Source organism: Cetorhinus maximus, chromosome 4, assembly GCF_964194155.1.
Source record: "Cetorhinus maximus chromosome 4, sCetMax3.hap1.1, whole genome shotgun sequence".
In the NCBI taxonomy this organism is placed as follows: domain Eukaryota; kingdom Metazoa; phylum Chordata; class Chondrichthyes; order Lamniformes; family Cetorhinidae; genus Cetorhinus; species Cetorhinus maximus.
In genome coordinates this window covers 6,443,301-6,457,266 of record NC_135882.1, presented here as the reverse complement: position 1 = coordinate 6,457,266, position 13,966 = coordinate 6,443,301, and the positions used below count along the sequence as shown (strand labels likewise).

The 13,966-nt window shown below is 39.4% G+C and overlaps 1 protein-coding gene across 2 annotated transcripts in view; it reads right to left on the bottom strand.

Annotated features, from left to right (window-relative positions):
* The window catches only part of fam91a1 (family with sequence similarity 91 member A1), a 54,159-nt gene that overhangs the window by 16,028 nt on the left and 24,165 nt on the right, over positions 1-13,966 (bottom strand). The window contains exons 1-9 of one of the 2 annotated variants that reach the window (XM_078539885.1): positions 13,801-13,959; positions 13,629-13,691; positions 11,305-11,411; positions 10,114-10,152; positions 8,577-8,689; positions 5,912-6,027; positions 4,645-4,757; positions 3,892-3,978; positions 903-1,026 (exon numbers count right to left, since the gene is read on the bottom strand). In XM_078539885.1, the coding sequence (XP_078396011.1) occupies positions 903-1,026; positions 3,892-3,978; positions 4,645-4,757; positions 5,912-6,027; positions 8,577-8,689; positions 10,114-10,152; positions 11,305-11,411; positions 13,629-13,691; positions 13,801-13,867 (829 nt within the window). In that variant the 5' untranslated portion in view covers positions 13,868-13,959. Of the gene's footprint in view, positions 1-902; positions 1,027-3,891; positions 3,979-4,644; positions 4,758-5,911; positions 6,028-8,576; positions 8,690-10,113; positions 10,153-11,304; positions 11,412-13,628; positions 13,692-13,800; positions 13,960-13,966 lie in introns of those variants that run through there. The other variant, XM_078539884.1, reaches the window with a different exon arrangement.

Below are 13,966 nucleotides of genomic sequence, written 5' to 3'. Positions count from 1 at the left end.
CCTCAGATACTCAGATAGGGTAGATGGTGGCATAGCAGTGACATCACTGAACTCATAATCCAAAAATCCAAGCTAATGCCCTGGGACACGGGTTCAAATCCCACCAAGACAGCTGGTGGAATTTAAATTCAATTTTTAAAAAAAAGTGTGGAATTGCAAGTTAGTCTCTGCAATGGTAACCATGAAAAAATTATCAGCTGTTAAAAAAATTTTTAAAAAGGGAAGGAAATCTGCTGTCCGCACCTGGTCTGGCCTACAGCAATGTGGTTGACTCTTAACTGCTCTTAAGGGCAATTAGGGATGGGCAACAAATGCTGGCCTTGCCAGAGATCCCAGATCCCACATCCCAGAAACAAAGATATTAAAAAAAGCTCCCCTCCATCCTCTTTGTTCCATTAACAAGGGCCACTTTTTTTTTACCCATTATGACCCTGCTCTCAAACACCCATTCCAAACCCCTCCTTGTCTTAACTCTTCCCTGCTTTTGAAAGCCGAGTGAAAGGCTTTATTCTTCAGCAGTGGTCACAACCCTGCACCACCCATTCTTTCATCCCCACCCAACACCCACGTTCGTCTCTCTGTAAAGCACTGACATGCTACCAATCTAAGCAGTGCAACTTAAATGCAAGTCATTACTTAACAACCTGCAATACTTGCCTGGCATGAATCGTGCCAGTCCCTATTTTAAAGCATGCTACCACGGATTTCAATATTTGCTGATTAACTTTGTAGAGAATTACATGGCTTTTCAATCCTATCCTTCCAGAAATGACAAAGTGACAATTAAGGAAAATGAAACCTATAACAATTATGTCTTAATGTTTAACGCAGTAAAGTGACCAAGGCATAATTTGGAAAAAAATAACTTTGAGCAATTATTTTCAACAAAGTATAAATCTTACCATTGTTTGGTTGTTCATCATCTGTAACCAGCTCTTTATTATGTCGCAGGAAGAGTATAGTGTTTCTCAGAGTTAGTGCATGATCAAAGTACCTCTGGGCTTCCCCCTCACCAGTGTTTTGAACCTTTAATATTAAACACTCTGATTACTTTGAGACTCTAAACTGCATTGAAACAAAAATGTTTAAAATGAAATGCTTATACTTAAAAAAGTGTGGTAACAATCAGAACCTCTTGGTTTTCAGGAGTGGAATAGGGAATAGAAGTAGGCCATTCAACCCTTCAAGCCTGCTCTGCCATTCAAAAGGTTCATGGCTGATCTGAATGTGGCCTCAACTCCACTTTCCTGCCTGCGCTCCCCCACCTCCCCCCCCATAACACGTGACTCCCTTGTCAATTAAAAATCTAACTCAGCCTTGAATATATTCAGACCCGTCCTCCACTGGTGTCTGGGGAAGAGAATTCCAAACACTAAAGGCCCTCTGAGAGAGGAAATTTCTTACCTCTGTCTTAAATGGGAGTCCCCTTATTTTGAAACCGTGCCCCCAATTCTAGATTCCCCCATGAGAGGAAACATCCTCTCTGCATCTATCCTGTCGAGCCCCCTCTGAATCTTATACGTTTCAATAAAATCAAGTTCCAATTTCATCACAGGAAATTACATGATGTGTTTTTAAATTGATGCTTTGAGATTTGCAAATCATTATTCCTTCCTTGGTCGTCAATAAAAGTAAACACATCATGAAAATTCAAGTACAGTTGCTGCCACATATATTGCCCATGCAAGTGCTGGGCCACTGCTTACCCAAGGCAATTTCCTAACACAACGGAAGTCAATTGCAAAAGCCCTATTTGTAACACATTAAACATGCCAGCTATTTCATGAAATTCAATAAGCTTCTGCACCTCCTTAAAGTGAAATTAACTGAAATACTTAATCCACTTTTTGACCGTGTAAAAGCTCTGCTGATTTCAGGCAATGTTCTACAACTAACTGTTCACCTAGGAGCACAGTGACACAGCAATGCAGCACAATCAGACTGCACCCAGCTTGAAGGGTGGGGTGGGGTGGGAACTACTGGTCGAATGTTGAGATTACATTTGTTCACTAGATGTAGGGCACGGTTTTTAATGGTCCTGCCTCTCCTTTATGGGATGTTGATGGCTCTCCATGGTCTTGCTTCCTCTTCATTGTGACCTCCTCTAGCCATACAAGCCTACAGGATAGCTGCATTCCTCCAATTCGGACCCCTTGAACACCCACTTCACTCCACCACTAGCAGATGCACTTTCAGGTTCTCAGCTCCGAGATTCCCTCCATAAACCTCTCCAACTCTCTCCTCCTTGAAGATGCCCCTTAAAACCTTCCTCTTTGACCAGGCTGTCCTAATGTTTCTTGATGTGGCTTATTTTTAAACTTATGTCTGATGATGCTCCTGTGAAGCATCTTGGGATGTCTTACAATGTTGAAGGGCCGTACAGGGGTAAGTTGTTGTTATTCACTTTACATAAACACAGTAGAGCTGACAAATCGTGTCATACAATTTTGGGCTGAGCAGCGTGGCAGGATTGAGAGTGTCTTTATTTGGCACCTCTAAATTTTACTGCACGGCTGTGCCTATTGGATCATTTGTGTTAACGACAGAGCAGCCTTGATAAAGCAGAGGAAACTGCTTTATCATAATCAAACTTGTACAGTGTATTAGACTGCTGATAATATTGAGCTCTGTATGGAGGTGCTACATCTAAAAACTTAAATTCTTCATTGGAAAAATTAAGTTTTAATAGTGATTTGTAAAACCTCTCAGAAATAACATTTAACTAACTAGAAAGTCAGTTACTTCCATTTAATATTTTAGTCTCTTCTGTTCTCTACCAACTAGGAAACCAAATTTATATTTTGTATTGCTTATGGATCGAAATTCAGGCCACTCAGCCCACTGCATAGCTCTTTCAAAGAGTCGGCACAGGCACAATCAGTCTCATTCCTCCTTCTCTTTCTTCATAGCCTTGTAAATTTCTCCTTTTCAAGTATTTACTCAATTTCCTTTTTGAGTTGTCCCAATCCAGGAAAGCAGTCGAAGGATAGAACTGGATCTAATCTTTACATTATATTTACAGAGGTACACATTACAAGCATACACCTCCTGATGCAATTCCCTATCACCATGGAAGTCAATTGCAAAGGACCTGTTTACAACACATTAAACACACCAGCTATTTCAGGAAATTCAATAAGCTTCTGCACCTCCTTAAAGTGGAATTGACTGAATTACTTAATCCACTCTGTTGACCAGTGTAAAAGCTCCACCGATTTCAAGCAATGTTCTACTACTAGCTGTTCACTTAGGAGCACAGTGACACCGTAATGCAGCACAATCAAACTGCGTCCAGCTTGTAGGGTGTATGCTACAATGAATTTCAATACTTGCTGTTCAACTTTATAAAGAATTACATGGCATTTCAATCCTATCCCTCCAGAATTGACAAAGCCACATTAAGGAAAATGAAACCTATAACAATTATGTCTTAATGTTTAACCACAGTAAAGTGACCAAGGCATAATTTGAAAACACAAGTTTTAATCTGTGTCAAGTGAAGCCCAGTTAGTCCCACAATAATTAATACAATTAAACAGTTAACATAGAATTAACACAAGTTACTTCTGAAGCTGCTTCCACCATCCTTTCAGATAGCACATTCCAGGTTTTAACTTGTGACATAAAAATGTTGCCTCTCATCCCCAAGTCTATTTTGCCAATTACCTTAATTCTGTGTCCTTAGAATAGAATAAAAGATTCTATGATTCTTTTATTCTAATCTGTGTCCTTTCGTAACTGATTCTCCTGCTATGGGAGCCAGTTTCTCCTTATTTGCTCTATCAAAACACCTTAGAATTTTAATGTACTTCATCGTTTTGAACATCCGGTGACCTACAGATGGCTTCAAAGCCAATTGCAGCAACCGCTCCCCAATAACAGTAACCTCACCTTCTCAAGTTCGACAAGGAAGCTGTCCAGTGACTCATCCGATAACTTCCCAACTTCAAACATTGTGACAGCGTGGCTCTTTAGGTTCTGTAGGGAAAAAAAAACAATGAAACATGAACAAAACTGACACAAAACAGAGACAAACAATTAACATTAAAAACAAGTCAAGCGTTTGCGGTAATGCTATATAGAAACTGGTGCAAAGTTTACCCAACTTTTCTAAAGCTGTATTAAGGCTAGTTCATGCTAGTTAGCAACTGCAGCATTACTTCTGATGCAAAATTTCACATACCTAAGCAACAGTAGCACTATACAACAAATATATCATTGTTGAACTATGACACTTGGTTATTTTTCCTATCATTTTCTTAGATTTTAATTACTACAACTCTGAAATTTCACATGTACATTATTATGCTGTATCAAATTCCTATTCTTCTCTAAAACATCCCACGGCACTATTTCGAAGAAGAGCAGGGGAGGTGTCCCCAGTGCCCTGGACAATATTTATCCTTCAATCAACATCATTAAGGCAGATTATCTGGTCATTATCACATTGCTGTTTGTGGGAGCTTGCTGTGTAAATTGGCTGCCATACTTCCCACATTACAAATGACTGCACTTCAGAAGTACTTTGCTGGCCATAAAACACTTTGAGATGCCCTGAAAGGCACTGTTAAATTGCAAGTCTTTCTTATATACAATAGTGCTAATCACTATACACTATGAAAGAAAGATCTAAGAAGCCTTTACCGGTGAAAGGTTTCCCATCATTAGGAATGCTGTAAGGGTTGAATCAAACAGGAAGGCGATTCGCTTAGTGTGTCCACTGGGCATGCTCAGACTGTTGACGCTGGCAGTGTCAGCTAAAAATCAAGACAATAATGATCCCTTAAATCTGAAGTTAAAGTTATAAGCAAACAAAAAAAGCTAGGAAAATACTTGAATGACCTACTAGCACTGATCCACAAAGGCCACAAGCTATGGTACTTTTATTTAACTCATTCATGAAATGTGGGTGATGCTTGCAAAGGCAGCAATTATTGTCCATCCCCAATTGCCCTTGAGAAGTTGGAGGCGAGTGGCTTTCTCGACAACTGGGTGGCTTGCTAGGCCATTTCAGAGAGCAGTTAAGTGCCAACCACATTGAAGTGGATCTGGAGTCTATAGGCCCCTCCAGACAAGGACGGCAGATCTCTCCCCATTCCACCCCCCCCCAAAACAACACGAGAGAATCATATCATCACAATCCCAATTGGTGAAGTATGAAGTTAGACACTAATACTTTTCTTGATGATACTTGATAATAGATTTATTCACAGAATGCAGCATAATTTATGCAGCTCTAAGTGATTAATTAAACAACGCCCTTCACTTGTGTACCTTAAAAACAAAATTAATATACCATTAATAAATCAGATGGTTTTTATGACAATCCATGGTTACATTGTCATCATTACTGATGTTGGCTTTTTTTTTTAAAATTCCAGGTTTGTTTAATTAACTGAATTTAAATTCTTCACAGCTGCTGCGATGGGTTTTAAGCTCATGAGTCCAGATCATTAGTCCAGTAACATAACCACTACGCTAATATAGCCCAGCAATTGCCAACTGTACGACATCACAAAATTTATTTCAGATTTTTTTTGGTCTTCGCTTTAAGGTAAAGCGTTTGAAAGCTTGAAAAACCCAGAAGATTAGAAGGACACTTTGTAAAAGAAAAATTCATCTGTAGGATGTAAGTGTCACTGGCAAGGCCAGCATTTATTGCCCATGCTGAATTAGCCTTGAGAAGATGGTGGTGAGTCACCTTCTTGAACTGCTTCAGTCCATAGGGTGTAGGTAGGACTATGTGTTTACAGTGCAAACGTCCTTTGTCTTTAATTGCAAAAGTTTCTTTTAGATCAAGTCACTACATACATTTTTTGACAATTATCAAATAAGTTACCTAATGAATAAACATTATTCAGTAGCACACTTTGTAAATTTGATAAAACTAACTCAAGAGTCATGCACTAACCTACATCATCTTGACTAGCTGCATCAGTGTCTGTTGTTGACGTTATATCGTGCACAGGGCTCCGGCTTTCATTCCCATCCCATGAGAGCAGCATCTTCTGTGGATCCATTGCACACCTGTATGAAGCAACAAAGTACAGCTTTGGGTGGTGTTCTACTTAAACAGCCACAAAGTCGCACGTATGGAATTTGTTGAGTGTTCAACTTTAAAGAACGTTTATTTCATTGAAGAAAGTACATGATAGAAACAGTGCAGGCTGTTTTACAGAAGTTCACTGTAGTAACTGATTATTAGAAACCTGATCCTTTTTTGCATCTCATTTCCAGTGACAATAAGAGCTAAGCACTGGTTTGAAACAATAGTTATTCATATGTGCTGCACTTCATGCTCCAAAAGTACGGCTGGGAGGTGCAATACAGACACTATATTCTAACGAAGATCTGTACAAAATTTACAGGCAAAGCTGAGAAAAGCAGAATAGGAAGAGGAAGACAGGAGCAAGAGAACAGGGAAGATCCCGGGCAGGAGAAAAGAGATAGGATTTTTCAAAGATAACCAAGGCTGAAAAATGAAGAACTTTAAGTACTTTGAACACTTAAGTGTACTAAACATATCAAAAGCACTGTGAACTGGGTTCCAACAGCAATACATTAAACCCATTTCTTTCAGACACCTGAAAACCATTAGCTGATATAACATTCCATTTTCATTTATATATCAAACACACACACACACACGGAGCACATAGTTGTAAGTAGTTAATAGTATCAGCAGCTTAGAAACACTCAAAGATGCAAAGTAAAGCCAAGTCTGATCTGTGAACAGAACATGCCAAAAACAGCACTTACCAGGTTTTCCTTTGTCAAATCCATATTCGTGCAAGCAAAAAAATTTCATCAGAATAAACTTCAGGCGTTAAGTAGGAACATATTTTAAAACAATATAAGCAAGCATCATCCTCACGAAGGCAAGAAAAACCAACAAAGACATTTAATGTGCAATTTCCTTCACTCAACGGGCAAAGAGCATTCCAAATGCATGTCATTGACGTAAGTGTTTCTAGACTGCAGCTTTCCTTTCAGAAGCGAAGTAGTTCCTAGGTCTGGTGATAGCCATTGTAATTAAATGATGTTTCAGCATGTACAATTGTAAGAGCAACTCTGTGCTCTGCAATATGTTAGTACAGCTCTTTAATGATTAGATTTATAACTAATAGGCATGAGTGAACAGGCTGGGGCTCTTTTTGCTAGAAAAAATGCAGAAGAGTAACTAGATAGAGGTCTTTGAAATTATGAAGTGATTCGAAAGGTTAGACAGAGAAAATATTTCCATTTGTGCAGGAGACCAGAACTGGGGGCCATAAATATAAGATAGTCATTAATTAATCCAACATGGAATTCAAGGAAAATGTTCTCTGTTGAAAGAGTGGCCAAAATGTGGAACTCGATGCCACAGGAAGTGGCTGAGGCAATAGCACAAATACATTTAACAGGAGGCTCGATAAATGCATACAGGAGATAAGATGCTGATGGGATAAGATAGAGTAAATCAAGTAGCGGGGCCTCGTGTGCATCATAAACACTGGCACAGACTGATTGGTTTGAATGATCTGTTTCAATTCTTAAATTCTGTGATAGATACTGGGCGATGCAAAGCAGGTTGAAGACGGTGAAAATAGTTAAGTGACTTATACGTTAATGGCTGTAACTTTAGGAAACATAAAAAGGACACAAATTCTTGTATCTCCAGAAATTCAATTTTCCATTTTCTCTTCATTCTGTGGCCAATGGAAAAAAGATAAACTCTCTCAAATTTACGAGAGAGTTGGGATCCCTATTCAGATCTACGTGAGTGGGAATAATTCTCAAAGACGACAGTTTTATTACTAATGCATCAGCAAAAGTATGAGCAGTAGAGAGTGGGGAGTGGGTGCAAATTTCCGAAAAGTTTGTAACGGTATCCAATAATACTGGAGGAGTTAGACAGCACTTAGTAGATTAGAGAGCACGGTTTTTAACAAGGTAACCTGGCTCAGGATGGAACATCTTAGTGTCCTGAAGTGGCATTTGGCATAGCAGGCATCCATCTGAAGCTTGATAGTCGCTTGATTCAGAGGCCTGAAAACTCAGTTATAGCATCCCACTACAGAAGGAACAATAATTTTGAACTTTTTTTTATTATTACTGCTGCACTTTTGTGGGGAAGAAAACAAACTTTTGTCCCATAAAATCTTTTATATGGGCAAATAAGGCTCATGGAATTATATGGTTTTATATAAAGGTAGATGGCAGCACCCAATTAACATGAGCTGCCAGGACTATTAACATTGTTAAGGGCAATCCCATCATCACCTACAGGTACAGCAGGTGCTGCAGGTAAAGGCTGCCACTTTTAAAATGAGAGTTCCTGTTGACAAGCTACAGTTAGGAGTCTTCAATGCCATCTGAGGTGGTATTGTAGCTCATCATTTTTAAAAGCAATAAAACATTTCTAAATGAATAACAAGTTAACAACTTTCTTTCACTGAGTCAACATGTCGCTCTGTCTCAAATATACCCAACTTATGCTCGTAAAGCAAGTTTTTGTTTCTCATCCTCCTAGTTAAAAAAAATTCACAACCTATTGCTATGACCCATATAGATTTAGTGCGAAAGCCTCCACTTACTTTAATCTGTTGACCGATGGAACAGTCCTCCATGTTGGGTGAAGCTGCTCTGCATTTATCACTTGTCCTTTTCTGTGTGCAAAACCCAGTCGACAATACATTGACACTGCATTCTGAAGAGACAAAATGAACTGCAAAATTACACCCTCAAGCAATGATGTTCCACAGGGTTATCACTAAATATAACTAAAGGACATATTTGGGCCACATAGGTCCAGATTTCGCAGTGAGCAATGAGGTGATGGTACTCGCATCTGACCCCTCAAAAAAAGCTGCCCACAAAGATCCGATGAGCTCTCTGGCGTGGACTTCACCTTTTCTGACATAAATTTAAATCTGGCACCCGCTGTAGGGGGTCTCTGGTATTCAGCAACTAAGCAGGGCAAGCAGCCAATTATTCTAAAGAGTTCTCAGACAGCAAGCCAGGAAATACACTTTATAATTTTACAGAAAATGAAAATATAGTTTGGAACATACACATAGTATTAAGGAAGAAGGTGAAATATCAGATTTTCATGAAATTTTTATCATGGACTAGGGAAATTTAACATTCCACAAATATAAAATCAGATTTTTCAGGCCAGAGAGGTTATTCACTAGCAATTATGACCCATTAAAAACTCAGTTACACCTCATTCAACAAGTTATTGCTTTTTCCCAAGGGCTGTTACAGTGAGATAATAGGGTAAGAGGTGGAAATCCATGTCAATTCAGCGATTGCTGGATGATGTCCATTTCAACAGCATATTCTGTGGGGGAGCAAGGAATCAGTAACAGCATTTCCAGGTTTGATTGTGTGTGTGGACACGAGAAGTTCCTGTCAGTTTCAGAGCGTAATGGCAGAAAACACTGACAGCTTTAATATTATTACAACCACAAAATCCAGGGCATAGCGTCATGCATTATATGTATGAAATTACCAACATGGATTTGCACATTGTAATTACATCCTCCTGCCAGTGACAGTGCTGCAGTCACCCACTGGTGTAATTATAGCCTGACAAGTTTTACACAAGTAGTTTCTAGTATAAATGTGGGCTCAGGGACGTATAATGGTTAATGTTGACTGGAAATGTTGCACATGTAAGATTTTTAATATATTAGTACTAAGTCTCCTATGGTTTTGCTTGGGGTGAATCAGAGTATTCAATGTTTTATAACAATACAAAGACCTGTATTATTATGTAATGGGTAACATCAGGGTCACTGACTCAGAGTGAATGATAAGCGACATTTCATTCAATTGCATGATATTCTGGGATTTTACTGATACTTTGGAAATTCAACCTCACAACTATGTCCATTTTTCAGTGAAAACCATAAAGACATAATCTAATTAGGTTAATCAAACTTTCTACACTTTCGTTCCTTGCAGCATTTTGAAATCTCAAGTCATATCTCTGGAAAAATAATGCGATAACTTAAAACATCACAAGCCAAAACTGGGGACAATTTTAAAAGGTTTAAGATCCACTCAACTCTACCCTGCCCGGGGGTCTGAACATTATTTCGCAAAATTGTAAAACATCATACGCACCTTCACAAGGGACAGGTCTATTTCCAGGACATTCGCCAACTGCAAAACATTAAACAAGCCATTACATTCTTCAGAGAGATAAACTTTCTATAACACAAAGTCAATAAAATATAGGCCCCTGAATTTTTCAAAAGTTTGTTCCCACGCATCCTGATAACCATTCCTCAATCTTGTCACCAACCATGGCCACTTTGCTCCTGTGATCTCTCTCAGATAAGGCCATCTCCTACCATTTCCTCGTATCCATCACCACCCATGCCCTCCCCAATCCAAAACCACTCCAAATTCAGCTCCGAATGTATTTGTCCTTAGAGAGAACTCTCTAAATTGCTTACAACTGCACTTCCTAAATCCCAACTGCCTAGCCCTTTATAATTTCATTAAAAAAAACCTCTGCTAAGTCTCCTAATTATTTTCCCTGCTTGAGAGGAAATAGTGTCAAGTCTCTCTTCAAATTGTAATTATAATTTCCCATCCCTGCCATTACCCATGTTAATCTGCGCTGTTCACCAACTATAGCTCTTAATGTTTCTTCGAAAAGGCAAACAAAACTGCTTTTCTTTAATAAAACCAAAAACACATGGCCTGATTTCAAAGCTTGTACCAAATTTTGCTATTTTCTTCCTTTCAAATGTCACAAGTGTATTTAGTTTCTAGTGTAGGAAAAAGCTGCTCATAACACAAAAGAAACAAGTCAGATTATATGAAAATTTCAGGAAAGAGAGCAAGAAATAAATCGTATTCATAAAGTGCCTTTTACAACCTCAGGGTGCCCCAAAGTACTTCACAGCCAATGAAGCATTTTTGTAATTTAGTTGTAATGCAGGAAAGGCAGTGGCCAATTTTGAGTACACCAAGCTCCCACAAACAGCAATGGGATCATGACCAGGTAATCTGTTTATTTTTTACTGAAGTGATGCTGGTCAAGGGATAAATATTCTGAGGGACACATGGAAGCGCTCCCTTCTTCTTCTTTTGAATAGGGCTGTGGGGGATCTTTTATGTCCACTCGATGGGGCAGACAAGGCTTCAGTTTAATGTCTCATCTGAAAGATGGCACCTTGGATAGTGCAGTGCTCTTTCATTAATGGAACCTGTCCGTATGTTTTTTAAAAAACTGCTTTGTGACTGCTTGTTTGCGCTGGGTTAGAAAATACGTAGAACAAAATTTATTTTGTTTGTCCCCCCTACCTCTGCAACATTGGTATGCTCATCGATAGAAACAAAAATCTTGTAGAGAAGCGTTTCAAAGTAATCACCTTGGACCCGGTTCATCACAAAACCCTCTAATGGTGGAACTGAACATGAAAGGAAAAAAAATTGTCAAGGTGAATTTTCCAGTACTTATATAAAACTTAAATTGTCACTTCATAGTACAGAACTTGAGTAACGCTGAAAAAAAGAGACATGCTGTTGAAGCTTTCAGTCTTGCACTCATCAGGACAAACGCAAGAATGCCAAATTTCAGGGCATTTGTTCCCTGGTGCATTCCCCAAGGCAACTCCTCAACGAGTCAGAGTCAGCTTGGCAACCAAACAGCACCATATTTTCATGCAGTATAAATTGTTGCTCCCTTTGAAGTTTGGCATTCTTGCATCTGTCCTGATAAGTACAAGGCAAAAAGCTTTAACAGCATGTCTCTTCTTTTCAACAGAGCTCAAATAGCTGAAATGCTAACTTTGAAATTAGCATTACAAGAAGGATCAGATGTTTCCTCATAAAGCAACGTCATGAGTGACTGCCTAAGAAGTAGCCAATTATCTGCTACAACTAATTCTTTACCTTTTTTGGCGATAATATCCCGTGCCAAAAATATTTACCTAATCTTCCCATAAAGGATACAATAGTTTCTGCTGCTATCATTCCCTGTGGAAAAGCATTCAACAATACTCCAAGACATTTCCCTGCACCCTGTGACAACCTTAAACTGCTAAAAGTTCACTGTCATGCTTGCAGACCGAATGGATGTGCTCAGCAAAGCAATCACCCAATCTGTGTTTTTGAGTGGAGGAGATGCATTGTGAGCAGCAAATGCACTATATTAGTATAGAAGCACTACCAAGTAAATCACCATTTCACCAGAAAGGAGTGATTGAGGTCCGAGAGGGTGGGAATGTAGGAGGTTAAAGTGCAGGTGTTGCATCTGCAACATGGTTGAAGGATGGGTGCACCAGTGCCACCGGGAATGAAGGAGGAGCAGAGATCTCTTATCAGCACACAGCCAGCAGGACACAGCCAGCAGGGTGGGCCACACCCCAGGAACCTACTCATATTTCTCTGACACATTTCCAGAAGCTGCCTGCTATAACCAGCTTACACTGCCCCTGCTCCCATCTTTTGTGTCTACTTGTCGCTTTACCACCTCCATTTTGCCTTGCACCGAAGCCGTTCATCTCCAACATCTTCCAGCTCTGATGAAGGCTCATCAAGCTGAAAAGCAACTCTGTTTTCCTGCCTGATCTGCTGAATGTTTTCCAACATTTTCTGTTTTTAATAAGACAATCATCAGCCTGTTTTTGGTGGTGTTCACAGAGGGATAAATTTCAGCCACTACATTGCAATCTTCAGCTCCTCTTCAAAGAGCGCCATAAGTTCTTTCACATCCACTTGAACGTTTACACAGGAGCTCGGTTTAACACCGGATCGAATGAGGAACCTGGTGACCCCCACCCCCACCACAATAATGCAGCACTTCTTCAGGACTGCACTGAAGCATCAGCGCTCAGATCACGGGTTCATGTACGACAAGTGAGGGTTAAACTAACAGCCTTCTGACTCGAGATTGCTACAAATGAACCAAGTTGACACTTCAGATCAACTAAAGACCTTGCTATCAAACCCTTTCATGCAATTTAAATAATGTATATGCTTAATGAAGTTTTCTTTTTAATTTGTCAAAATAGCAACTCAAGATTCTAAAAGAAAAGGACATCTCAGGATTCCTTTGATGGATTTTACAAAAAACAAAACAAACTGGTCATGTGGCAACACAGGATGATACAGAACTGAAGGAGATCATTCAGCCCACTGTGCCAGCTCTTTGAAAGAGTTATCCAATAGTTCCAATCCCATGCACTTTTTCCCATTGCCAAATCTTTTCTTTACAAGTATTTATCCAATTCCTTTTTGAAAGTTACTATTGAAACTGCATCCACCATTCTTTCAGACAGCACACCCCAGATCACAACAACTCACTTCTTAAGCATGTTTCCCCACCGCACCCCACCCCCCCAACTCATGCTGCCCCTGGTTCATTTGCCAATTAAATCGGTGGCCTCTGCTCATCAACCCTTCTGCCGATGGAAAGTTTCTCCTTACTCCTTCAAAACTCAAGATTTTGAGCTCCTTTTCCAAAATTCCCCTTAACCTTCCCTGCTCCAAAGGAAAACAATCCATTGCTTATGCCACTGCTTAAAATAAGCAATTAATTAATTCATACACCCACTCAGAACATAAATTCTGGTAAATTTAATCATATTAAGATGATCAAATCGAACATCAGTGAAACTGCTCACCTGCTATGCAGCTGTCATCTGATATTGGTACATCAAGGTAAATGAAGCCTTTGTTATATAAACCTGCAACGCAAGAGGGAAACCAAATCAATTAAGTGCAAACAAAAAAATATGAATTCACCTGCTTGTGAAACAAAAGTTTTGGCAGAACGCACACAATTTATTTACCAACCTTTTGAATTAAAAATGGCGAGGGTTTTGAATGCTGCGAAGCTGAACATACCCCCAGCTTTGAGCATTTCAATTATGGTATAGCCTGGTTAGACATACAGTAGAGCACCCTCTACTCTTCCCCAACAATCTTGATTTCACCCCAATTTCAGAATAGCACTCTACTG